A 22,155-nucleotide genomic window follows, 5' to 3' on the forward strand; every position below is an offset into this window, starting at 1 on the left:
CTCCACAGAGGCGATTGTGGACAAGGCCTACTCGGAGGCTTCGGATGCTTGGTCCTTCGGAGTGCTGTTGTGGGAGATGGTGACGGGACGCGTGCCTTGGGAAGAGGAAGAGGCATTGCAGGTGGCGATGAGGGTGGGTAAGGAAGGCCATACGCTGCCGGTGCCTCCCGGGTGCGACGAGGTGCTCGCCGAGCTAATGGTCAGTTGCTGGGAACAGGACCCGGCTCGAAGGTACACTTCTTCATCAACCCTCGCCTGCTGCTCGTGTGGCGTCGCCAACCAAGATCGCACCCGCTCACCTAAACTCAACGAACGCTCGCAGGCCCACCTTCGCAGAAATGCACACACGGCTGCAGGCCCGCTATGAAGAGCTCAAGGACGAGGCTGCGGTACGGAGGATGCGAAGAAGCAGGCAAGCTTCGCGCCTGGGGGACGGACAACGAGAGCAGGAGGAGTGGGTCGTAGTGCCCGGCGACCACTTGACCAACAATCGGGACAAGAGGGAGGAGAGCGAGAGCGAAGATGAAGGAGACGTCGCAGTGCGGCAGGCAAGAAGTGATAGGGAGAGCAGCGACGACTACAGCGACGACGATGACGAGGAGGGCGAAGAGGAATGGGAAGGATTCGCCATTGCCCAGGCAGCCGAAGACTACCGGGCGCTGGACCTGTCTTCTGCTGCCGGCGCCGCTGTTCTCTCATCCCCTCGGCGCCAGGTGCTGCTGTCTTCGCGAGGAGCATCACAATCCCAATAAAAGAGAAAAGAGAAAAGGTGAAGGAAACAAAACAAAACAAAGCAAATCGGGGAGGGGGCGAGATTGATAGAGAGTAGTATCGAGCGAGAAGGAGAAGATGCAGAAGCGCAAGCAGGCCCCACCAGTTGTGTTTACTCCTGCGTCAGAGGCGGTGAAGGTGGACGTGTACGATCAGAATGCAGTGAAGCAGCTGCTCGATGACGTGATTATGACCTACGTGCTCGAGACTCGAGGGCTCGAGGAAGACCTCACCTACTCCAACTACAAGCTCGCCCTCGGCGGTCTGTCGTGCCTGGTGGCGATCGCCTCGCACGCCTACCCGGCGCCCTTCCCCGAGAATGCGTGGGTGCTCAAGGTGTGCGTGGTGAGCTACATCGTGCTCAGCGTGCTCCTCCAGTACGTGGCCTTCTACATGGAGGGCAACACGATCCTCGCCACCCGCCCCACCCAACGGGGCGGCACCAACAACAAGAAGCTCATCAAGCCCATCAACGTCCAGACCTACTTCCCCAAGTGCGAGGAGGCGTTCATCGTTCAGGTCACCACCACGCAGGGCAAGCCGGCTTCGCACTCGATCTCCTCCTCCATCGGCCGGTGGTTCCAGCCCGACGGAACCTTCATCCGCGAGGCCTTCATCTCTGACCTGGACCAGCTCTTCACCACTGTCGAAGATGCCAGCGACTGAAGATGAGAGAAAATACACCACCCGGTACTTTTTTTTTGAACGTGGCGGCATAGTTGACATAGCGCGGGTGGGAGACCAGCACACGAGGCCTCGAGCTTCGAAACAACACAGGTGTTGACAACACAGGGGCGTAATGAAGGGAACCAACAGCGCTCCCCAGACTTCACTGCCGTCACCCGCACAACTTGTCAGAGTCCCGGCAGCTGCTGACCCGCTTGTACCATACTTAAGACCAGGTAGCAGACAGGCAGCCCCTCCTTGTGTGTGGGACTGCACCTCGCCTCCCGAGCAACGCAAACAAGAAAAGGAAGAACAGACTCGAGACAGACGCTGCCCATCGGAAGACGGAGAGAAAGAAGAAAAGGAAGAGATGGACGACGGCCCCACGCAGGTTCTGCCACCTACGAGCCCCCCTCCGGCATCGGAAGGAGCAGAATCTCCTCCGCCCACCACCACAGAGGGGGGCGACCATGGTCTTGTGGCGCCGCCCACGGGGGGTCTCGTAGTGGTGCCGGACTTCCTCTCCACGTCGGGCTTGCTGGACACCCGGACCTCCTCCGAGGAGGAGGAGGGAAGAGAGGACGGTGGCCATGAGGGCTTCCGGGTGGTGTACCTCGCCCAGGGCTGGCTCGACGCCAAGAACGTCCACTACGCCCTCATCTCAGGTACACAAACACCCCTCCTTTCTTCTTCGCTTTCGCTTTTACCCCCCCCCCAACAAAACGCAAATCTCCCGAGTTCCTCACCCTGACCTCGTCTCGCCTCACCACACTCGCTGCAACAGATCGTTCCGAGCTGTATACCTGGGGCAGGTGCGCAGCGGCGCTTCGGCTCCCCTTCTCTCGTCGGCTCTTGCGCCGTGGTAGTCGTGTGATCACACGTTATTTTTTCTCATTGCTCTCTTCGCTATCGCTGTCGTCCATCGCAGTGGCGCATTTGGGCGGCTGGGCCACGGAGACACAAACGACGAGGCGCGCCCGCGAGCGGTGGAGGTCCTGGCCAAGCAGCGCATCCGGTGGGTGGCCTGCGGCTGGGACACCACCGCTGCAGTCACCGGTACGCCTGCACGCAGACTCTTCCATGCACGCATCGCAATGCCAGTTGCTGACTCCATTCCTCCCCCTTTGAAATGTGTGCCTCCTGGGGGTTGCAACAGAGCGCGGCGAGCTGTACCTGTGGGGCAGCGGAGAGCCCATTCCCCGCATCGTGTCGTTCCCCGGAGAGGGTACTCTGCGGGTGGCCAAGGTGTGCCTGGGCGAAGCCCACGCCGCCGTCCTCTCAGGTATGTGCGCGGGCCTCTTCGCCCTTCTTTCTTTCTTTCGTTCTTCTTCTCTCTCTTTCTTGGCGCCGAGCAATCGGAGCGCAATGCAGATCGGATTGATCAATCTCCCGCAACCGAACCACACACACACACACACACCACAAATCAGAGCGCGGTGATGTGTACACGTTCGGAGCGTTCGCCCACGGGCGGAAGACCAAGCGGGTGGCGCAGCGGAGGCAGCGCGGGCAAAAGGGCTGGGCGCGGGACCCCCAGCCGCGCATCGTGTACAACCTGCCCACCGGCCAGACCAGGAACATCGCCTGCGGGTCGCACCACATCCTCGCCCTCACGGCCGATGGCAAGGTCTACTCGTGGGGCGACGGCTCCTGGGGCAAGCTCGGCCACGCCTCCGAGACCGAGGAGTGGCTGCCCCGGCCCATCGAAGCCCTCGCGTGCGTCTTTCCCGTCCCCGTCGCTCTTTGCCTGCCTGCTTGCTTGATGTGCCGACAGCGTCCTGGTCTGCTCTCACAAGCGTTCGTTCATCAGAGGCCAGACGATCGTGCAGATCGACGCGGGCGATGACCACTCGATATTTCTGTCCACCGACGGTACGGTGTGGACCTGTCGGTTGCCCCCACGACGGCCGGCTCGGACTCAGCGAAGAGGCCATCAAGGTGCTTGCCCGCACCTCTCCCAGCTGACCTAGTTTTTCTCGTTCTTTTCCTTTTGGTTTTTTTTTGTTCTTTGGGCTGATGCGCCGCCACCGCCGCAGGAGCACCAGGAGGAGTTCGGGGCGGCCAAGAGGGACGATGCCGCCATCCTGGTGCCCTCGGCCGTGGGCGGCCCGCTCTCCTCTCGCCAGGTGGTGTCCATCTGCGCGGGAGCTGCCTTCACCCTCTGCCGCACCCTCGCCAAGGAGGTCTTCTACTTTGGCAAGCCCGACTGTACCCCCCCCCTCTCGAACACCACCTTGCAACCGCGTTCCCCTGATGTGCGGTGTTGACCCCTCACGCCCCTCCCCCTCCTTTCGCCAGTCGACGAAACGCTTGACGTGGCTCGCTCGCCCTCGCTCCTGGCCATCGAGTCGTACCCCCTCTCGGCGATGGCCAGCCGCGCCTACCGCAGCATGACCATCGTACCCCTTCCCCCTCTTCACACTCGTGTCATTCACGAACTCACGCGTTTGCCCCACGCACAGATACTGCCCGAAGGCGTCGAGGGGTCCGATGGCAAGGAGGAGAAGAAGAAGATGGAATTCACCCGCATCGTCGTGGTATGCTCCTCTCCAGATCTGCACCGCTCGATCACCCGACGGACGCTCATTTCTTTGTCACTTGGTTGACTGACGGGTGGCGGCGATGTGGTGGGAGGGCAGAACGACGACAAGAAGGCCGCGTCCTTCATCCAGAAGCAGAAGGAGTCCCCGCAGGTGCGGCACCTCCGCTCGACGCCGCGTCGAGGGTCGTTCCCGGAGATCGGGCAGATCGCGAAGGTGAAGGGCATCTGGGACAAGCGTGGCAAGACGCTGGGCGAGCACGACGTCGAGGCCCTGCGCCAGGCCGTGGCCCACAACCGCAAGAAGCCCGGCGCCGGGCCTCGCAACAAGTCGCACATCGTACGTTGCATCAGCGACACCCAGCTGGGCGACGAGGAGATGGTGGGCCACAACAGCCCGTCCGACCAGGACACCTCTCCCGTTGCCCGTGCCGACGCGTCGCCCCGCAAGCCCGAACCGACGCTTTCTCTTCGGCCAGAAGGGTCCGTGACCACCGACACCGAATCCGGTATCCAGCCGCTCGCCGCTCCCGAAGAAGGCGCTGTCAGTCCCGCAGAGGACAAGACTACCGGCAGCACCGCGCTGCCCCCGAGCGAAGAGGCCAGCGGGGGAGCCTACGAGGCGAAGGCCGCTCGTGCCGAAGAGGCCGAGAGCGAAGCCGATCATAAAGGCGACCCTGCTCTGGGGGATTCTTTGGGCGGCAAGGACCACACGGCGACCGTGCTCCCGGCGGGGGAGGAGGTGGAGGCGGTCAAGCCGCTCGAAGACCTGCGGCCCGCCACGCACGAGGAGGCCGAACCGACCGAGACTGGGCTGGCGGTGGAGCCCGAGGCCGACCAGGAGCACAGCGACGGGGACGAGGAGGACATTCGAGGGGAGACCCCGCGCCAGCGACCACCGGACGCCACCACCCACGCAGAGCCCCCGGAGAAGGGAAGCCAGGGGGAGGAGGACACGAGCGAGGAAGGGGAGGACAGCGCGACCGAGGGGGAGGACGAGGAGGACATCCGCCTGGAGAGCCCCCGGGTCGCCGTTCAGCTGCAGGCCAGCACGAAGCGCGACGCGGAGGCGGAGGAGGAGCACGCCCTGACCGAGGGCGAGGACGAGGAGGACATCCGCGGGGAGGAGCTCACACCGAGAGGCGGCCTCGAGGTGGACCGCAAGCTGCGGCTCGAGGCGCCGGTGGTCTCCAAGGGGGAGAACAGCGACGACGACGAGCCGACGGATGGCGAGGACGAGGAGGACATTCGAGGCGAGACGCCGCGAGGGAAGGAGAATGCCGGCGATCAGCTGGCCAAGGTGAGCGCCCTCAGCAGCAGCTCGCTCAGCCGGCTGAGCTACGACGATGACGAGGAGGACACGCTCACCGAGGGCGACGACGAGCAGGACATCCGCGGGGAGGACGACGAGCCCCTCTGGGTGGACGTGCACCTGGCCGCCGTCGCGCAGATGGAGAAGAGCACCAACCCCCACCACCACCACCACCACAAGGACGAGGACGAGGAGGAAGAGAGGAAGACCAGGAAGCAGCAGAAAAAGCAGCAGCAGAAGAAGGAGAAGAGGGCGCAGAAGCAGCAGCAGCAGCAGCAGAAGCAGGAGGAGAAGAGGGAGCCGAAGAGGGAGGAGGGCAACAGCGCGCGGCGGATCGTGCGCAACATCTCGCTCAAGCTCATCGGCAAGAGCGCCACCATCGAGCGCGACGCGTCTCCCAACAGGAAGACCACCGCCAAGGCGCCCAGCAAGAAGTCGCACACCCTCACCGCCTCGTCCCCGCCGCGCGTCAGCCGCGAGCGGCTGGGCGACGCCAACGAGCAACGAGCAGCCGCCAAGACCAGCTCGGGCGGCAGCAGCGTGTCATGCGACCCGGCCGCCTCGACCGAGGGCGACGAGCCGGGCCAGTGGATGGCCGCCACCGCAAGCCCAGTTCGTCGACGGAGCCGCGGCTTCCTCATGTGCAGCGGGCGCACCGTGGAGGCCGACGGCGACTGCGATGCCGACGATGGCGGTAATGCGGCCGCCCCTGCCAGCAGCGGCAGCAGCAACAAGAAGGAGCTGCGGAAGAGCCGGGAGAAGCTGGCCATCCGGCGGAGCGCGAGCTGCGATCCTCCGCAGGTGGGCGACGAGACGGGTCCGGGAGGACTCAAGGTGGTGCAGATCCAGCACTGTCATCAGGAGGTCGAGGCCCGGCGGAAGAGTCGCGAGGTGGCGGCGCAGGACGGGAAGCGGGCCAGCCGGGAGGTGGACAGCAGCGGGTTGGCGGGGGCGCCCAGGGAACGGCGCGCCAGCAACGGGTTCGCGGAGAAGGCCATCGAACGCCGGAGCAAGGAGCTGCACATGGACGAGCTCGAGAAGGCCGCCGCGGCCGACGAAGCAGGCCTCGATGACCCCGCGGAATCAACCGACAACCAGGCCTCCTCCTCGTCGTCGTCGCCCTTCAAGAAGTTCCACACCATCGGCCGAGCCCACCGCCGGCGCAACAAGACCCTCAATTCCGGTGGTACGCCGCCCCCTCCCTGCCTGCCTGCACGCGGTCCCGCGGGCACAATGTAATTGTGAGTCCCCTGCTGACTGGAAACCCCTCACTCTGGCGTGTCGGTCCAATCCAGCGGTCAGTGACTCGATGGATGCGGTGCCGACCAAGCAGAAGCGGTTCTCTATCAGCACCCCCTTCCTCAACTTCTCGTCGTCGGCCAATCGCGCTCGCACCAACTTCACCAAGGGTAACCACGGCTACTCCTTTTTTTCGCACACATCTGGCGCTCCGACACACACCACACCACACCACACACACCACACATAACACACACCTCACCACAATCGCGGACCGTTCTCGAAACAGAGGCGGCGCAGTTGGCGGAGTTCGAGAAGCGACTGAAGAACATCAAGCCGGGGGCGACGGAGGAGCGCGCAGCGGTGCTGAAGGAGTGGGCCGACTTCCTCCTGGCCCAGCACGCCAGCAAGCAGCAGCAGTCCGACAAAGCAGGCGCCAAGGACAGCCCCGCCGCTTCGCCCTCCCCCTCCCCCAAGAAGAGCCGTACGAACCCCTCACCCCCCTCTGGGGTGTGTGTCGTGTGTGTCAGGGCTCCACTAATGACGCGATTGGTTTACGCAGGGTTTGGCACCTTGCGGCGGCGGAAGAAGGACGAAGACAAGGAGGCCGAGAAGACGCCGGGATCACCGGAGGAATCCGGGGACGAGGACATCGCCGGCACCATCATCGGGAATGAAGAGATCGTCCTCAGGTAACCATTAGCCTCCCTGACGACCTTCTCCAGACACCCGTCTCATCACGTCCGTGACTACAACACACACACACACACACACACACCACTCCACACATGAGCGCAGGCTTCAGTCGGGAGAGATGATCAGGCTGGCGTACAGGGAGACGAAGAGGGGCTGGGTGGAGGACCGGAGCTCGGCCTCGCCTCCGGAGGTGGCCGTCTCCCCGCCGCCCTCGCCCTCGCCTCCCGCCTCGCCCTCGGGTTCGCCTCGAACGCCGGGGCGCTCGCGACTGCCTCGCGTTCCGCTCTTCCGCACCCACTCGCTCTCCCTCAACTTCCTGCGAGGAGGAAGCGGCAGCGAGAAGAAGAGCGACCGGATCGAACGCGCGAACGGTGGAGATGCGGCGGAGACCGGCGGCGGCGGGAAGGGCAGTCTGTCGCGACAGAAGAGCGATGCGCGGATCGGAGCGAGCGCGGTGGACCGGCTCACGCGGGTCGAGGAGGAGGCCTTCTCGGAGGTGTGGCGGCGCGAGAAGGAGCGCCACTTGGCTGAGGCCGAGGCCGAGGAGCAGAGGAAGCGAAAGGCCGAGCGCAAGCAACGCAAGAAGCAGAAGGAAAAGGAGTGGGCGCTCAAGGGCGAGGCCGAGGAGAGCAAGCGATCCTCGGAGCGACAGAGCGTGCACTCGGAGGACGATCAGCACTCCAGACATTCTGAGTCAGACTACTCCTCTTCCGACCTCAAGCTCGAGCCTGCCCCTGCGTCCACCACGCACCACTCCGCCGAACCCTGCGAGCAGGAAGTGTAAGCATTGACGAAACGCACAAGAAGGAGACGGTGTATGATATATCACAGCACAGCATTTGGTTGCTTTCCCACTCATGGTGTGCGGTGGGGTGGCCCTCTCCTCGTGAGCGAGTTACACGTCAGCACTATTTTGTGAACGTTTCTCTTGCCGCAGCAATCAGTTGTTCTTTTTGGTGTCCACCACGGCTGTGGGGGATCCAGCAGCAGGGAGGGCGGCAGCGGAGGCGTTGGCATCGACAGAGGCGGGCTCGCCGTCCTCTCCGCTCTGGCCAAATTCATTGACGCGGGTCTTGTCCACGGGGTAGATCCACCGCTGATACAGGAAGATGAAGAAGATGATATCTGCACACAGCGACACACACACGAGACGAGAAGAGACCAAACGTGTTAGCTGACGCTCCTGCCGAGGAGGAACACCGGGCGAGTGAACGAACCATCGCGGAAGCATGCAACTCGGTGAAGAGTGGGCATGCGAATGATGAACGCGAAGAGATCGTCGACAAAGGTGTTGAGCGCCTTGTACACGAACGTCTTCCACGGCATGTGCGCCACGCTCTTCAACTTGTAGTTGATGAACAGCTGCGGCGTCATCATCACGAACCCTGAGTATCCACCACACCACCCCGCCGTACGTGTAAGCCGCCTGTACTGGCACCACCGGCGCAAGGTGCACCAACAGCAACCAACTTGTCTGGACGCACGACGTACCGAACGTGTAGATGCATCCGGTGAGGGAGTTGAGGATCCACGAATACCAGCTCTTGTGGGTGTCGTAGGCGAGGGAGTAGATGGCGTAGCCCACCACGAGCACGTACAGCAGGTACGACAGGTACTTCATCGCTGCCACATCCTGAACGATGACGAGGAGTTAGTGACCGAGCCACGCCCGTTGGGTCGCAACGGCCCAGGCTTGTGGGGGCAGAGTGTGCATACAAGCTCCTTGGTCCGGGCGGAGTAGGTGGCCCTGTCCTTGAAGCTGATGCTGGGAAGACCGCCGTTGGGCCACTGAACTATAACCTGTGACGTGGCAATGTGGGGAATGCGTAAGATAACTCTGCGAGCGAAGGGGTATGGGGGTGGGGGGTAAGCCGCACCTCGACGGCCTTGGTGATCTTCCAGGCCTCGATGAGCAGACCCACGGAAGCGGAGATGAGGATGATCCAGCTCGTGTCGTTGTCGAACAAGTAGAGCAGGATGATGAACTGCGTGATGCAGTTGACGAAGATCGTGCGCACGGAGAGACCCTCCAGGTTCTTCTTCTCCTTCCAGAACGAGATGTCTGTGCAGACACCACACCACGCCATCAGAAGTCAACAACTCTGCCGGACAGCAGCCTCAGTGAGCGACCCGTCCGGCCCAAGCCGCCGCGCCCGACTGGCATGCGTGCGTACCGTTCTTAAAGGCCAAGAAGTCGAACACCGAGTGAAGGATGGACACCGCAAACGTGAGCACGAGGAGCCAGGGGTTCGTCTCCACCAACATCCTCTGCCGATGACGTGCATAGCGTGGATATTGACCAGGTCAGATCCGAGTGTCAAGGCGAAGCGTGTCGCGGGGGTGAGGGTACGGGTGTACCTTGATCTCGTCGCTCTCGCCCTCGGCGGCGCTGCCCCAGCTCTCCTGCATCTTGAAGGAGTGCTGCATCTGCACCATCATCTGCCACTTCCACATCGACAGAGTGTTGTATTCGAGGCGGAGGGGCAGCTCGGGCGTGGTGTCGTTGATCGGATAGAGGTGTTCGCGGAAGATCCAGAACTCGTTGATGAACAGCGTCGGGTGGTAGCTGCCCTCTGCATCGAAGCTCATGACTGCACTCACGACCGCACACACACAGGTGAGTAGGTGGTGAGAGGGCTGAGTGGTGGCTTCGAAGATGAATGGGCCAGCGGGACTTGAACAACGCACGTTCTTCCATCTGAGGGGGAATGCCACCTCGCGGGTAGACGGTGAAATCGTGCACCATGTTGAGCGTCAGGTTGGGCTTCCAGAACGAGACGAGCTCCACGCTCTCCTTCGCCTTTTGCTATTTGCGAGCAACAGAGTAGAGCAGAGCAGATACGACGCGACAACACACACACACACACACACAAAGCGCGCGCGTCAGCATTAAGAGAGAGGCGGCGATGTGGTGACAGAGAAGAAGGCGAACCAAGGCAAGCATCTCCGGGTCGTCTTCCATCTCGCCAGAGATGAGGTTCTTGCGGCCCTTGAGCTTGGGCTTGGGCAGGTACGTGTTCAGGCCTGCGCGCCAGCAAAATGCCGACAGACGTCAGTGGTGCGCGCGGGGACCAAAAAACAAGGGACGCGGCTGGTGCGAGTACGTTGGCGCTTGTAGAGAAGGGCCGACTTCTTGTAGTGCTCCGATGCAGGGTCGGGCGAGTGATCGCCTTTGATGAGGTAGATGTGCGCCCACAACGAACCATTGTTCATCATGCCCTGGTGGTGCGACAGCGCAAGACAAAAAGGGACCAGCGTGAGCGAGCGACTGCACCGTACACGTGGCACGTCCGCACAGAACAAAAGGGTGGAGGAGCGAACCGGAGTGGTCTTGATGACGACTTCTCTGATCCGCTCGTTCTCTGGCCGCCAGTCGTAGAAGAGTTGGTCTTCAGACCAGAGTAAAGGCCCTGGGTCCTTGAACTCCTCGGGCGTCATCTCCTCATTTTCCGATTGGAAAACGAGCAACTGCATGCGCTCACCGCCGTGCCAGAGGGGGCGGTGGGGCTGGAGTGCCTTGCCGGTGCTGGGATCCACGGTGGCCTGCTTGTTGCCGCCGAAAAGGTAGCTGAAGATGAAGTACATGACCAGCAACTGCACGATCACGCCCCTCCACGAAAATCCTTGCTGCCCTCCTTGCTGCCCGTTGCCGGCCGGCGCTTGGCCCTGTGCCCCTCCTTGCATCGTCGATGAGATGCGATCGAGGTCGAGATGAGCAGAAAAAAACGCCAAAAAATAAGAAAAATGCATCCTGCCTGATGACGTGTCTCGGAGTTAATGGAGGCCGAGAATCCGGGAAAAAGGGAGCCAACAAGAGGGCAACACCAACTTTCTGTGAACATTGAGGCGAGAGAAAAATTTGCTGGCTGCATTTGACGCGACATCAAATCATCAAATCCATTCACCCCGAAACACGCGAAGATGCTGAAGCTCAGGAAGATGCAGCAGGAGAAGGAGGCGGCGGCAGCGGCTGCTGCTGCCGCCAAGTCAGAAGCGGCGGCGCCTGCCGAAGGGACGACAACGACGGGGGAGACCAGCACCAGCGGATCGGCGCCCGGGGGCTACGTGCTGAAGAAGACTAATTCCAAGGAGCTCCTTAGCGTGAGGAAGTCCAAGTCCAAGGAAAATGTCATGTCTCTTCGCACCAACACCAACCGCAAGAAGGAGAAGACGAAGGCCGTTGAGCTCCGAGTCCACAAGGGTACGCCCCTCGCAACGTTGATTAATTTAGCTCCTTTAATTAAGGAAAAAACAATCAATTAGTTTTAAATTCAAATGCTCATCCCCCCTCACTAATGCAGATGTGGCCGAGATCGACAACATTCCCGGTTGTGAAGTGGACTTCCCTGATCCCAACAACCTGATGGTGTTCTTCGTTAACGTGACGCCGAGCGATGGTCTCTACACGGGCGCGACATTCAAGTTCCAAGTCACCATCCCTCCTTCCTACCCGTACGACCCTCCCAAAGTCGAGTGCCAGACCCTCGTCTACCACCCCAACATCGATTGGGAGGGTCACGTCTGCCTCAACATCCTCCGCGCCGACTGGATGCCTGTCCTCAACCTCGGCTCGGTCCTCTTCGGCCTCGTTACCCTCTTCCTCGTACGTTTCGCCTCCTTCTCTTTCGCTATTCTCTTTTCCTGGTTCGTCCTGTTCTGCTGGCGCTCATGTGGTCTTTCCCCCCCTGCACTCCCTAGGAGCCCAACCCGGACGATCCTCTCAACAAGGAGGCGGCGCAGCTCATGATTGACAGACCGAGCGAGTTCGAGAGCAACGTCAAGCGCACTCTCCAGGGCGGTTACTTCATGAGCAGGCAGTTCCCCAAGCTCAAGTAAGCGCCAAGGCACACCAACGCGTGGGGGCGCGACACATACAAGAACGAACGCGAAGTGCGTGCGGACACTCGACCTGAGGGTTGCTTACAGTGGTGCTTGGGTTGAATGGACGAACAGCGACTTTTGTAATATTGCTAGAGACACAACGAGAACAGAGAAGAGTGTGAACTGTCACAAAGAGAGCAAACAGCACAGTCGAGCGGCTACTGCAAAAAAAAAAAAAAAAAAGCAAGAAGAAAAAACAGCTGTTGTCCGTTGCAAAACGTGTGGCCAAGATCGTCCAAAATTGGTGTAGGATGGAGCACGAGAGGTACCGCGACGTTGCCGCTACGCTCGGCTCGGATCTGTTTGCCAAGGTGCAGGCGGCCAAGGTCTTGGTCGTGGGTGCAGGAGGCATCGGATGCGAATTGCTGAAAAATTTGGTGATGATGGGCTTCGTTGACATAGAAACCGTACCCCCCCCCTCTCTTCGTCACTTGGCTGCAATAGATGAAGTGCCACACGCACGGCATTGATTGTTTGTGGCGATTTATCAGATCGATTTGGATACGATCGATGTCAGCAACCTCAATCGCCAGTTTCTTTTCCAACGGCGCCACATTGGTTTGTCCAAGGCCGAGGTACGTTCCCTTTCATCTTTCTACGCACGTCGGCTTTTCTTGCCCTGTGTGCAGACACGTCTGCTTCTTCTCCTTCGCACGTGCTCACGCTCTCGGTCCACGTAGGTGGCCCGAGAGTCTGCACTTAACTTCAACCCGCACGCGAAGATTGTAGCCCACCACGGCAACATCAAGACGAACGAATACGGCCCCGAGTACTTCAAGCAGTTCACCCTCGTGATGAATGCCCTGGACAACCTCGGTCCGTTAACATGTCCCTCCACGCGCTCTCTCGCTCTGCTCTCAATCCACTTCGCCGCCGGCGTGCATGCCGCTCACCGTGTGTGTGTGCTTTCCCGAACCGAGCAGACGCCCGCCGACACGTCAATCGGATGTGCCTCGCCGCCGATGTCCCTCTCATCGAGAGTGGCACGGAGGGTTACCTGGGCCAGGTAACCGTCATCAAGAAGGTGCAGCTCCCTTTCCCGTGTCCGCGAGTGGGTTACACGAGTCCACACGTCATGCATGCGAGCGCATAACAGCCTTGGCTCACATCCCGCGGCACATTGCTTGCCCGCTTCACACCGGTGCAATTAGGAATCGACGGAGTGCTTCGACTGCGTGCCCCGGCCGACGCCCAAGACGTTCGCGGTGTGCACCATCCGCAGCAGTCCTTCCAAGCCCATCCATTGCATCGTTTGGGCCAAGCGGCTCTTCAGGTACCTTGATGCGACCTTCTCGGGCGTGGCGAGTATTCTTCTCTTGGCCGTCAACCTTTTCCAACGCCGCGTTGTGTCCCATTCCGACGTGCAGCCAAATATTTGCCAAAGCCGAGGAGGACGATGCGGTGACGGACCTCAACGAGGGCGAGCTGCTCAAAGGACCAGAAGGCGCCGAGGAGACCAAGGCCGAGGAGTCCGACCTGGCCCTGCTGCGCCACACGAGAGAACAGCTCAAGGAGCGCCTTCAGGCCGTACAGGAGACCCAGGGACCCGCCCGTTGGCTGTTCGATAAGGCACCCAGTCCTCGTGTGCTGCGCGTCGTTGCCCACACGCACCCACCCATAGAGCTCACTCGATCGACAACAGGTGTTCCATGCCGACCTGGAGCTGCTCTCGGTCGTGGACCAGATCAAGCGCAAGCGACAGCCCAAAGCCGGATCCAGCGACACCAAGCCCCCGCAGCCGATCCGCTACGAGGAGGCCATGAACGCCGTCGTATGGATCCTCTCGTCTCCCCTTTTTTTTTGGGTGGTCGGGCTACCTGTGTCTCACACGTGTGTGCGCACGTACGCAATGACAAATAGGAGACGAACGGAGAGGGGAACGGCAGCAGTTTGATCAAGGACCAGCGAGTGTGGACTCTCAAGGAAAACGCGCAAGTGTTCATCAACAGGTACTCAGAGCATCGCGCCTCCTTCCCTTTGGCCTTCAACTCAAACGTTGTCACCAGTGCTACGAACCTGTACGAAAGAATCAAGAAAGTCGAATCGGTGTCGTTCGACAAAGACGACGTGGACGCAATGGACTTTGTCACGAGCGCCTCCAACCTGCGATCTCACGCCTTTGGCATCACCAAGCAAAGCCGCTTCGACACCAAAGGTATGCTACTCGCATCCCCAACTTACTGGTGGACAGAGCCCCCATTAAGCAAAAAGGGTGCGCCGGCGGTGGCTCATTCTCTCTCTCTCTCTCTCTCCTTCAACTACCTGCAACCTACGTACAGCAATGGCGGGCAACATCATTCCGGCCATTGCCACCACGAATGCCGTCATCTCTGGCCTCATTGTGATGGAGGCCATCAAGGTGATCGACGGACGACTGGAGGACTGCCGCTCGTCCTACCTCCTGCGCCGACCTTCGAGCAAGCGGTTCCTTCTGCCGGCGCAGCTCGAGAAGCCCAACCCCAACTGCTACGTGTGCGGGTCGTCGTTCGTGCAGGTGGCCATCGACACCGAGAAGACGCTCCTCAGGCACTTCATCGAGCAGGTCCTCCGTTCCCACTTTGGAATGCTCGAACCCAGCATCATGCTCGGCTTTGAGTACGCGCCCCCACCACCACGCCCCTCCATTTCCTCTGTGCCTCCGCTGTTGGATATGGGACGGCTGATGATGTGCTTCGTACCAGCTTGCTCTACGAGTCGGGAGAGGACGCCATGGACTTCCACCAGCAGCTGGACAAGACGCTGACGGACCTTCGAGTCACGCATAACACCGTTGTCAAGGTGGAGGACATCCTGCAGGATCTCGAGATGGAAATCAGCATTGTACACAAGTGCGTCGTCGCTCCTTCTCACCCCTTGACGTCATGGTCACCATCATGGTGGTGGTGGTGGTGGTCAGCTGACCGCGGACATGCTGGCGCGCAGGACGGACTTCGAGGAGGGCAAGAAGTTCGAGGTGGAGGGCAAGGCTTCCGTCAAGCCTCACCACGAGGGCGCGGCTGCTGCGCCACAGGCACCACAACCGGAGAGTGAAGACGACTTGATCGTTCTTTCGGCTGCGCCTGTGCAACCGAACGCCGCCACCAAGCGCAAGAGGGAGGATGAAAACGAGGCGGCAGCAGCAACGCAGAAGAAGGCCGACGCCAAAGATGATGCCCAGGAAGAACGCAGCAAGAAGCGACGAAGGGAGGACGATGAGCCCGTAGCGATTGACCTCGTCGAGTAGTGGGCCAAGCACCGCGGAGGAAGCAAAAGGCGAACACGCAAAAACTTTTTTTTTTCTTTGAACGCCAAAACAGAAGGAAAGATGGCTGTGCGTTTGCCGCTCCTGTTCTCGGCCCACGAGGAGGAACAGCAAAACCAGCTGGATAGCCTGGTGGAGTCGCTTACATACACAAAGATCCATTCGTGCCTGCTGGCCGGGCCGTCCCGTTGGTGCGCATCTCGTGCCATTTTTCATTTACAAAGTGTACAATCTAATGCAATTGCATGGATTGCAGTGGCAAGACCTCTCTTCTCTTCCACTATGCTTACAACTATGCCGCCGCGCATGGTGAGGCTGTCTACTTTGTTGCCCAACGCCATAAACTGCAGAATCAACTGCCCTTGCCTCCTTTGAACATGACGCAAGATGCCGAAGTGCTCAAGCGCATCAAGATGAAGTACCCCCGCCCCTTCTCCACCTCCGTGCCAACGCGCCAACGCTGATGCTCGGCTGGTGGCCAGGTATGTCGAGGACGACGAGAAACTCTGCAAGTTTTTGGCGAGCCTGCAGTTGCTACCGCGCTTGCCTCGGCTGCTCGTCATCGACGACGTGAGCAGCTTCGTGGGCGACAAGGACCCCAAGCGCATCGCCAGAGTGATGGCGTTCATCAAGGAGGCTGCCACCTACGCCGCCACCAAATCGTACTCCACTTCGCCTCCTGGTTGGCTGAGGACCCACCCTCATGGCCTGACCGTCTCGCATTATCATCAGGCGCCACTTCGTGTTGGTCACGAGTGACACTGTGGACGTGGAGGCCAGCTCCCGCAACTTGCAGCTGTACCAGCGCTGGTTCGACTTGATCTTGCTCATCCGAGGTTCGTGCTGTTTCCACTTTCTGTTGCGCGTTTGCTTTGGGCAACAAGACGAGATGGCTGCGCTCACTCCAGCTCTTTGCGCCACAACAGGGCCGCACAACCCACTGCAGCTGACAGTGGAGAGCGTGCACGGACGAGCAGACCCGAAAGGTGTTCACATGTACTATGAACTTTCGCCAAGCTACGTGTACTACGTCAACACTGAGCTGGATGCATCAGCCGCGGCACACGAATGAACCAAGTGCAGCGAAGAGATGGATATTTATTCAATGTACCGCGTAGCACGCCGCTCCCGCCAGCTGTAGATCGTCAATGTACAGACCTTTTTCGCTTAGCGACCATATTTCTGGAACTCCCAGTCGCGGTTGTCTGTCATTAAGGAAGGGAGAACGTCAGATTACTGAAGATCATCTGCAGCATCTTGGGGGGGGGGGGAATTGTGATGAGAGAAGCTTCTTACCGAGGGGGCACACTTGTCTCGTCTTCAGCCAGCGACTGATGCAGTGGAAGTGGAAAGCGTGGTTGCAAACACCCCAAGCGACTGTGCACTCTTCGCTCGTGGCCGAGGCTTGGTTGGCTTGGCACTCGATGCCTGCAAGCGAAAACAACCACCATTACAGAAACGTTAAGCGATGCAGCAGCGTGACGTGAACAAACAGTTTCTTGGCGTACAAAGATCCATAATGTGGTTTCGGCAAATGGCGCAGTTATCGACGACGATATCTGTGGGACGCAACCTCGATTAGATTCTCTGCACAAGACCATCACATGATGCAAATTGCGGGTGATGATGGGCAAAACGGCTGCGTACCCCAGGCCCACAGAGCGACAGCGTTCCATTTCTTAACTTCGAACTTCTTGCCACCAGCGCCCTTGGAGGCGGCTCCCTTACCGACTACCTTCTTCTTGGTGTCCTTCGTCTCCTCCACCATCTCATTTCCCGCATCCTCTGTGTCCGACATGTTGCGTGAAGGTCTTTGTGATTGATAGATCTACTCTCTGCGGCAGCTGATTTGTTTCTGCGTTTCGCAGAGCCAAAAGAAAAAGGACCCATAACCCAATCTTTCTCTGAAACACGAAGGCTGAAGCCAAAAAACCAGGTTTTTCCCCCTTTTGCGTAATTCAATTTTAATTAGCTTCTCTGCACTTTTACTCGTCGGCGCGCTTCTTCTTCGGGGTGGTGTCCTTCTCCGCCGCGGCGGCCACTTCCGTGTTGGCCTCGCCGTCAGCCTCGCCGTTGGCGGCGCCCTCTGCCCGTTTTCGCTTGAGACCCTTCATCTTTCTGGTCTGCATCTGGCCGAGGTCCTGCTTCTCCTTGTGCACGTTGATGACCGTGCCAGGATGCTCTGCGTGACGTTCTTGACCTTCCTGTTCTTGAGCTCTCGTGGCTGTCGGAGGGCCTCCTTCATCAAATCGTGAGCCGCGAAGCGAGTGCGCCTGATCGTCAGATCCATGGCCGGGCCAATCTCCTCCAACTCCACTCGGGGCAACTAGAGTTATGCGCGTAAGCACGCAACCCACGTTGAACAGCTTAGCCGAGCATTTGTGGGAAGGTACGTTTGTGCCGGACTTCTTCAGGTTGATGCTGTAGTGACGGAAGTAGATCTTTCCCTCCACGGCAGTGCACACGAACACGTGGTCCAGACCCATGAGGCTGATCTGGTCAGTCACCTCTCCTCGGTAGAAATGTACGGCCGAGTTAAGGACAATGGGCGAAGTCTGAAGAGAGGCAAGCGAGAGCCAAAGAAAACAGCGCACGCACACGACAGGGGAGAGCAACGGAAAGCGCAGCGCGGCAGCAACAGGGAGGCAGGGCAGAAGGGTGGAAAGGATATCAAGCAGCAGATTGGCGAACTTCTTGTACTCCTCCTTCTGCTCGAACTCAGGGCCACGGAACACGAAGCAAGGCTTGAAGCCCACCGTGTACGAGAGGTTTCCCTGCAATTACAAGCGGGCACAGACAGTCAGCGACAAGCTCGGCAAGACGCGGACTTAGGAATGCAGGCGTGTGCCGCGAGGAGGAGGAGGAGGAGCGCACGGGGTGCTGCTGGATAGACTTGAAGTTCGAGACGCCGAGCTCAATGAGGTCGAGAACCTGGTGATCGAAGAACCGGCCCAGCACGAGGTTGTGGGGCCTCTTCTTTTGGTGCGAACCAAAAGCCATGAGGCTGCAGTCGTTCTTGTTCGAGAAGAACTCGATGGAGCCCTGATCCTCGAAAGGTCGCGTGTCGTTGCGTCTGTGAAATTTGATTCCGTGGGGCTTCTTCAATGTGTACTGTTGGAGATCATAGGGAAAACAAAATTAAATCTTGGCCGGAAAGAGCTTAATCTAATCACGTAAAATTAATCACGTTAAATTACTAAAATTTAACCGCAACTCAGGCTTGCGTGATGGGAGGTGCAAAGGGTACCATGTCGGCGATAACCTGGTTGATGATTTCGCTGGTCTTGGGTCCGCGAAGAAACATTGCCGATTTCACATTCTCGTTTACCTTAGGCTCCTTCTTCAGCAGAGCGCGTTCGATGCGCTTGTTCTTGGGCCTCCTTCCATTGATAATTCTGGTGGACATGCTGCGAGATGGATGTTGGTGTCTGGGCCGGAGTGGAATGCTGTGCGTGGAGTGGCTTTCAATCTTGCGGCCGCAAAGGAGTCAAGGCAAGGAAAGGAAGGAAGCCAGAATGTCTACAACAAATCCATTTCCGGCGTGTGCTGGCTCTGACCAGCAAAAGCAGTGCTTCTCGTTTTGGGCGGCTAAACCAGTTTTCGCCTGTGCCCGCCCAGCACTTTTCATGTTCCTCCATCTTCTACTCGACATTTCTCATTGATTCTGCACCGCCCAGGGTGTGCATCCTCTCCACCCGATCAGGCGTTCTTCTTTGTCACACTACCGCATTTTTTGTTTTTCACATTGCGATGGAGGTACGACACACAAGCCGCTCCTGCATGCAACTCGATCGCAATCTTACGAGATTGTGATCATCACCGCTCCCACTCTTTGTCACCTCACCACTAAGCGTCCCTCTTCTCTCTCGTAGAAACACTCTGATAGCCCGAAGTTGCGTTCCAATCCATTCGAGGATGGCGAAGGAGGCTCCTACGAGCTGAGGGAAGTCGCCCTCAAGGGCTCTCCAAAGCCGGCCCACAACCAGACCTCCAATGGCTACTACCTGCAAGCACAGGATGGAAATGGCGATTCCAATTTTGATTTGCACCTCGACGAAGATCCCCTTCAATTGCACTACGATGGCGAGAGAGAGGAGGAAGACGAAAAGGAAGACGATGGAAACGACGACTTTGACGTCATCACCATTGAAGAGGGTGCGCACGTCCTGCACACTCCGCTTCCTCCCCAAGTCCGTGTCAGTGTCATGTCAGCGTCATGTCCTCTGTCTGTTCTCTCCTTCTTTGTCCTCACCTTGTGTGTTGCGTCGCGGTTGCAGGTCATCGCAAGCACGGCGCGCCCATGACGCTAGATGAAGAGGCGCAGTATAGGAGCTGGGTGCGCTGGGCCATCATCGTGTCGTGGGCGTCGGTCGTCATCGACCTTGCGTTCGGCTTCATCTCTCTCTTCATCGCCATCGCCGGTACACATCCACTCCCTCCTTGCATGAGGCCAGGAACGTGTAAAGTGACGATGATGGTGTGTGTGGCGTGATCATCAGACAAGAGCGTGGGCATATTCGGGTTTTCGCTGGAGAACTTCTTGGACGTCGTGACCTCGCTCCTCATCATCTGGCGCTTCGGCGGGTTCAGCCGAGAGGAGCTGGTCGTGGGCGATCCCGTACGGCGACCTCTCGCGTCCTTGGATGATGAGCCTGCTGCAATCAACCCGCGCGCTAACGTTTTCTTTACACGTCGTTTGCACCAACCCAGGTCTATGACGATAAGATGGAGAAGAGGGAACAGCGAGCGGAGGTGCTCATTGCGCTTCTGTTCGTCTTGCTGGGCGGCCTCACCTGCTTGATCGCCCTCATCGTACTCTACGAGAAGGAATCGCCCGACGACGTGATTGCCGGTGCGTTGCGCATGCCTCTCCCTCCCTCCCGGCTGTCGCTTGTCTCTGGAGTCCCTCCTCACCTTGTCGCTTGGGTGTCTCGCTCTCCAGTGATCATTGTGGCCGCGGTGTCCATCGTGGTGCTGGCTGTGCTGGCGGTGGCCAAGTTCCGTCTCGCGACGGCCCTCCACAGCCAAGCGTTCCGCCAGGACGCCTGGGTCACCACCATTTCCTGCATCCTCTCTGTGGGCTTGCTGGTATCCTGTCCAACTCCAATTTGCCCTCTTCATGCCACATCTCCGGGACTCATTGTGGTTCTGTGTGTGTTTCTCGTCCTCTCTGGAACGCAGGCCGGATCGGTCATATACCACATTGACAACGACATCTGGTTCATCGACTGCCTGGTCGCGCTTCCGCTAGGCGGAGCGTTGTTGATCTACGGCCTCAAGACCCTCTGCACGCGACAGTGGTGGCAGCCCCACTTCTGGGGCTACTACCAGACCAACGCGCCCATCAACTGATACTTCACTCATCACGCCACCCCCCCACCCCACAGCCCAGATCGCTCACGCAGGCTCTACGCCTCGCGAATGTAAAGAGACCCACCACGTTAGCCTGCCTAACCAGTGCAAAGCCTAAAACCCGCTACACCACGTCTACACCTCTGGCGTCTATGGCATACATGTTGTTGCTGATCGCGTGGGTGCATCATCTTTGCGTTGGTGATGACGGCACTAAACGTGCACGATCACGGCGGGACAAAAAAATGCACGATTTGCTCACGACGCCAAGTGCAGAAACACCACACAACACGCCAGTGGAAGATCATGCGCCGAAGCTCTGCACTTGCCCGTGGGTTCGCCCCGTTGCGCTCCAATGCCCCCGCTTCCGCTCTCTTCACCGTACCCCACACCTCGGAAATTGATCTTCTGTGCATAAGACGCAAGATTAGAAATTCAATCTCTCTCTTTTTTTCTTAACCTAATCAGACACGCAGAACCCTGACCACCTCTGCCGGTGCTTCCCAACTCGTGCGCTTCCCCGCTCTTCTTCAAATCATTTAATTAATAAATGCACAAATGAGATGGAAGGACCGTTGGGGCTGAGGCTTGTGGCGTGTGGCAGGCTGTGGGCGTGGGTAAACTGAACCATGTCGCCATTGCCGTACCTGATCTGGAGCAAGCCACCAGCCTCTACCGGGACGTTATGGGCGCCAAAGTCAGTGAGCCGCTCGTACGCCTCCCTCCTCCATCGTTCGTGCAGTGTGCTCCTTCACCCAACTGACCCACGGCTCTCTCTCCTCACATACGCGCTCGGACATCAGGCGCTGGCCGAGCATGGCGTGACGACGGTGTTCATAGAGCTGGGCAACACCAAGCTCGAGCTCCTCCACCCTCTCGGTGAGAACTCGCCCATCGCCAACTTCCTCAAGACCAAGCCCTCTGGCGGCATCCACCACATCTGCCTCGAGGTTCGACACATACGCGACTCCATCTTTCACCATCATCGGTTCGCTCTCAGTTGGCTGACGTGGCATCCATAATGTGACGTGTGTGTGTTGTGCGCACACATCAGGTGAAGGACATCCACGCGGCGTTGGAAGTGCTCAAGGCCAAGGGCATCCGTGCCATCGACCAGAAGCCCAAGATCGGCGCCCATGGGAAGCCCGTTGTCTTCTGCCACCCCAAGGACCTCAACGGCGTCCTCGTCGAGCTCGAACAGGTCTGAACGTGCCGAGCAGCAAACGGGAACAACAAGACCACGTCAACATTGGTTATCATCATGTTTCACTTCTTCGCTTGTGTGTTGCACCAAAGCAAAAGTGTGGCGGGATAAAACCAGGGGGCGCGGTGGAAGAACGAAGAAGAAGACAAGATCGATCGAATTGGACGGAAGGCGGTTGCAGAAGGTCCAGAACGACGTTTTGAGTGGCCAGTGACGAACTGCTGTATCATAGTCGAAAAGAGGCCCACAAATCG

The 22,155-nt window shown here is 59.1% G+C and overlaps 10 protein-coding genes and 1 pseudogene across 10 annotated transcripts in view; 8 read left to right on the plus strand and 3 right to left on the minus strand.

The window, feature by feature from the left end:
* The window catches only part of ACA1_367950 (protein kinase domain containing protein), a gene marked incomplete at both ends in the record, with an annotated part of 2,081 nt that extends 1,329 nt beyond the window's left edge, over nucleotides 1–752 (plus strand). The window contains 2 exons of the mRNA XM_004340067.1: nucleotides 9–231; nucleotides 323–752. Of these exons, the coding sequence (XP_004340115.1) occupies nucleotides 9–231; nucleotides 323–752 (653 nt within the window). The remainder of the gene's footprint in view (nucleotides 1–8; nucleotides 232–322) is intronic.
* A 97-nt stretch (nucleotides 753–849) lies between these two features.
* Nucleotides 850–1,437, plus strand: ACA1_367960 (microsomal signal peptidase 25 kda subunit (spc25) protein; the record flags this gene model as incomplete). Its single annotated transcript, XM_004340068.1, has 1 exon — nucleotides 850–1,437. The coding sequence occupies one exon, from the start codon at nucleotides 850–852 to the stop codon at nucleotides 1,435–1,437; it is 588 nt and encodes a 195-aa protein (XP_004340116.1).
* A 370-nt stretch (nucleotides 1,438–1,807) lies between these two features.
* Nucleotides 1,808–8,007, plus strand: ACA1_367970 (regulator of chromosome condensation (RCC1) repeat domain containing protein; the record flags this gene model as incomplete). Its single annotated transcript, XM_004340069.1, has 14 exons — nucleotides 1,808–2,102; nucleotides 2,222–2,249; nucleotides 2,366–2,493; nucleotides 2,594–2,719; nucleotides 2,868–3,153; nucleotides 3,212–3,314; nucleotides 3,474–3,645; nucleotides 3,736–3,836; nucleotides 3,900–3,974; nucleotides 4,077–6,474; nucleotides 6,584–6,697; nucleotides 6,817–7,011; nucleotides 7,090–7,219; nucleotides 7,326–8,007. 14 exons carry the CDS (start codon nucleotides 1,808–1,810, stop codon nucleotides 8,005–8,007), a joined length of 4,833 nt encoding a protein of 1,610 aa, XP_004340117.1.
* Nucleotides 8,008–8,163: 156 nt separating this feature from the next.
* Nucleotides 8,164–10,907, minus strand: ACA1_367980 (uncharacterized protein; the record flags this gene model as incomplete). Its single annotated transcript, XM_004340070.1, has 11 exons — nucleotides 8,164–8,348; nucleotides 8,441–8,608; nucleotides 8,715–8,856; nucleotides 8,940–9,023; nucleotides 9,101–9,285; nucleotides 9,398–9,491; nucleotides 9,582–9,814; nucleotides 9,912–10,029; nucleotides 10,156–10,247; nucleotides 10,328–10,442; nucleotides 10,545–10,907. 11 exons carry the CDS (start codon nucleotides 10,905–10,907, stop codon nucleotides 8,164–8,166), a joined length of 1,779 nt encoding a protein of 592 aa, XP_004340118.1.
* A 237-nt stretch (nucleotides 10,908–11,144) lies between these two features.
* Nucleotides 11,145–12,059, plus strand: ACA1_367990 (NEDD8conjugating enzyme Ubc12, putative; the record flags this gene model as incomplete). The annotated part of the gene is made up of 3 exons (XM_004340071.1): nucleotides 11,145–11,424; nucleotides 11,525–11,826; nucleotides 11,922–12,059. 3 exons carry the CDS (start codon nucleotides 11,145–11,147, stop codon nucleotides 12,057–12,059), a joined length of 720 nt encoding a protein of 239 aa, XP_004340119.1.
* Nucleotides 12,060–12,355: 296 nt separating this feature from the next.
* On the plus strand, nucleotides 12,356–15,327 carry ACA1_368000 (annotated as a pseudogene).
* A 395-nt stretch (nucleotides 15,328–15,722) lies between these two features.
* Nucleotides 15,723–16,417, plus strand: ACA1_368010 (uncharacterized protein; the record flags this gene model as incomplete). Its single annotated transcript, XM_004340072.1, has 4 exons — nucleotides 15,723–15,763; nucleotides 15,828–16,007; nucleotides 16,078–16,181; nucleotides 16,272–16,417. 4 exons carry the CDS (start codon nucleotides 15,723–15,725, stop codon nucleotides 16,415–16,417), a joined length of 471 nt encoding a protein of 156 aa, XP_004340120.1.
* A 95-nt stretch (nucleotides 16,418–16,512) lies between these two features.
* On the minus strand, nucleotides 16,513–17,143 carry ACA1_368020 (RINGbox protein 1, putative; the record flags this gene model as incomplete). Its single annotated transcript, XM_004340073.1, has 4 exons — nucleotides 16,513–16,550; nucleotides 16,642–16,773; nucleotides 16,854–16,904; nucleotides 16,993–17,143. 4 exons carry the CDS (start codon nucleotides 17,141–17,143, stop codon nucleotides 16,513–16,515), a joined length of 372 nt encoding a protein of 123 aa, XP_004340121.1.
* Nucleotides 17,144–17,330: 187 nt separating this feature from the next.
* On the minus strand, nucleotides 17,331–18,751 carry ACA1_368030 (Brix domain containing protein; the record flags this gene model as incomplete). Its single annotated transcript, XM_004340074.1, is given in 6 exon segments — nucleotides 17,331–17,525; nucleotides 17,537–17,671; nucleotides 17,739–17,900; nucleotides 17,946–18,119; nucleotides 18,220–18,456; nucleotides 18,593–18,751. 6 exon segments carry the CDS (start codon nucleotides 18,749–18,751, stop codon nucleotides 17,331–17,333), a joined length of 1,062 nt encoding a protein of 353 aa, XP_004340122.1.
* A 344-nt stretch (nucleotides 18,752–19,095) lies between these two features.
* On the plus strand, nucleotides 19,096–20,697 carry ACA1_368040 (uncharacterized protein; the record flags this gene model as incomplete). Its single annotated transcript, XM_004340075.1, has 7 exons — nucleotides 19,096–19,101; nucleotides 19,218–19,500; nucleotides 19,623–19,766; nucleotides 19,845–19,963; nucleotides 20,056–20,197; nucleotides 20,288–20,433; nucleotides 20,527–20,697. The coding sequence occupies 7 exons, from the start codon at nucleotides 19,096–19,098 to the stop codon at nucleotides 20,695–20,697; spliced, it is 1,011 nt and encodes a 336-aa protein (XP_004340123.1).
* A 306-nt stretch (nucleotides 20,698–21,003) lies between these two features.
* ACA1_368050 (methylmalonylCoA epimerase) lies at nucleotides 21,004–21,904 on the plus strand (the record flags this gene model as incomplete). Its single annotated transcript, XM_004340076.1, has 4 exons — nucleotides 21,004–21,078; nucleotides 21,302–21,409; nucleotides 21,501–21,647; nucleotides 21,752–21,904. 4 exons carry the CDS (start codon nucleotides 21,004–21,006, stop codon nucleotides 21,902–21,904), a joined length of 483 nt encoding a protein of 160 aa, XP_004340124.1.
* Between the last annotated feature and the right edge of the window lie 251 nt (nucleotides 21,905–22,155).

Source organism: Acanthamoeba castellanii (genome assembly GCF_000313135.1).
Source record: "Acanthamoeba castellanii str. Neff unplaced genomic scaffold scf7180000084664, whole genome shotgun sequence".
NCBI lineage: Eukaryota > Discosea > Longamoebia > Acanthamoebidae > Acanthamoeba > Acanthamoeba castellanii.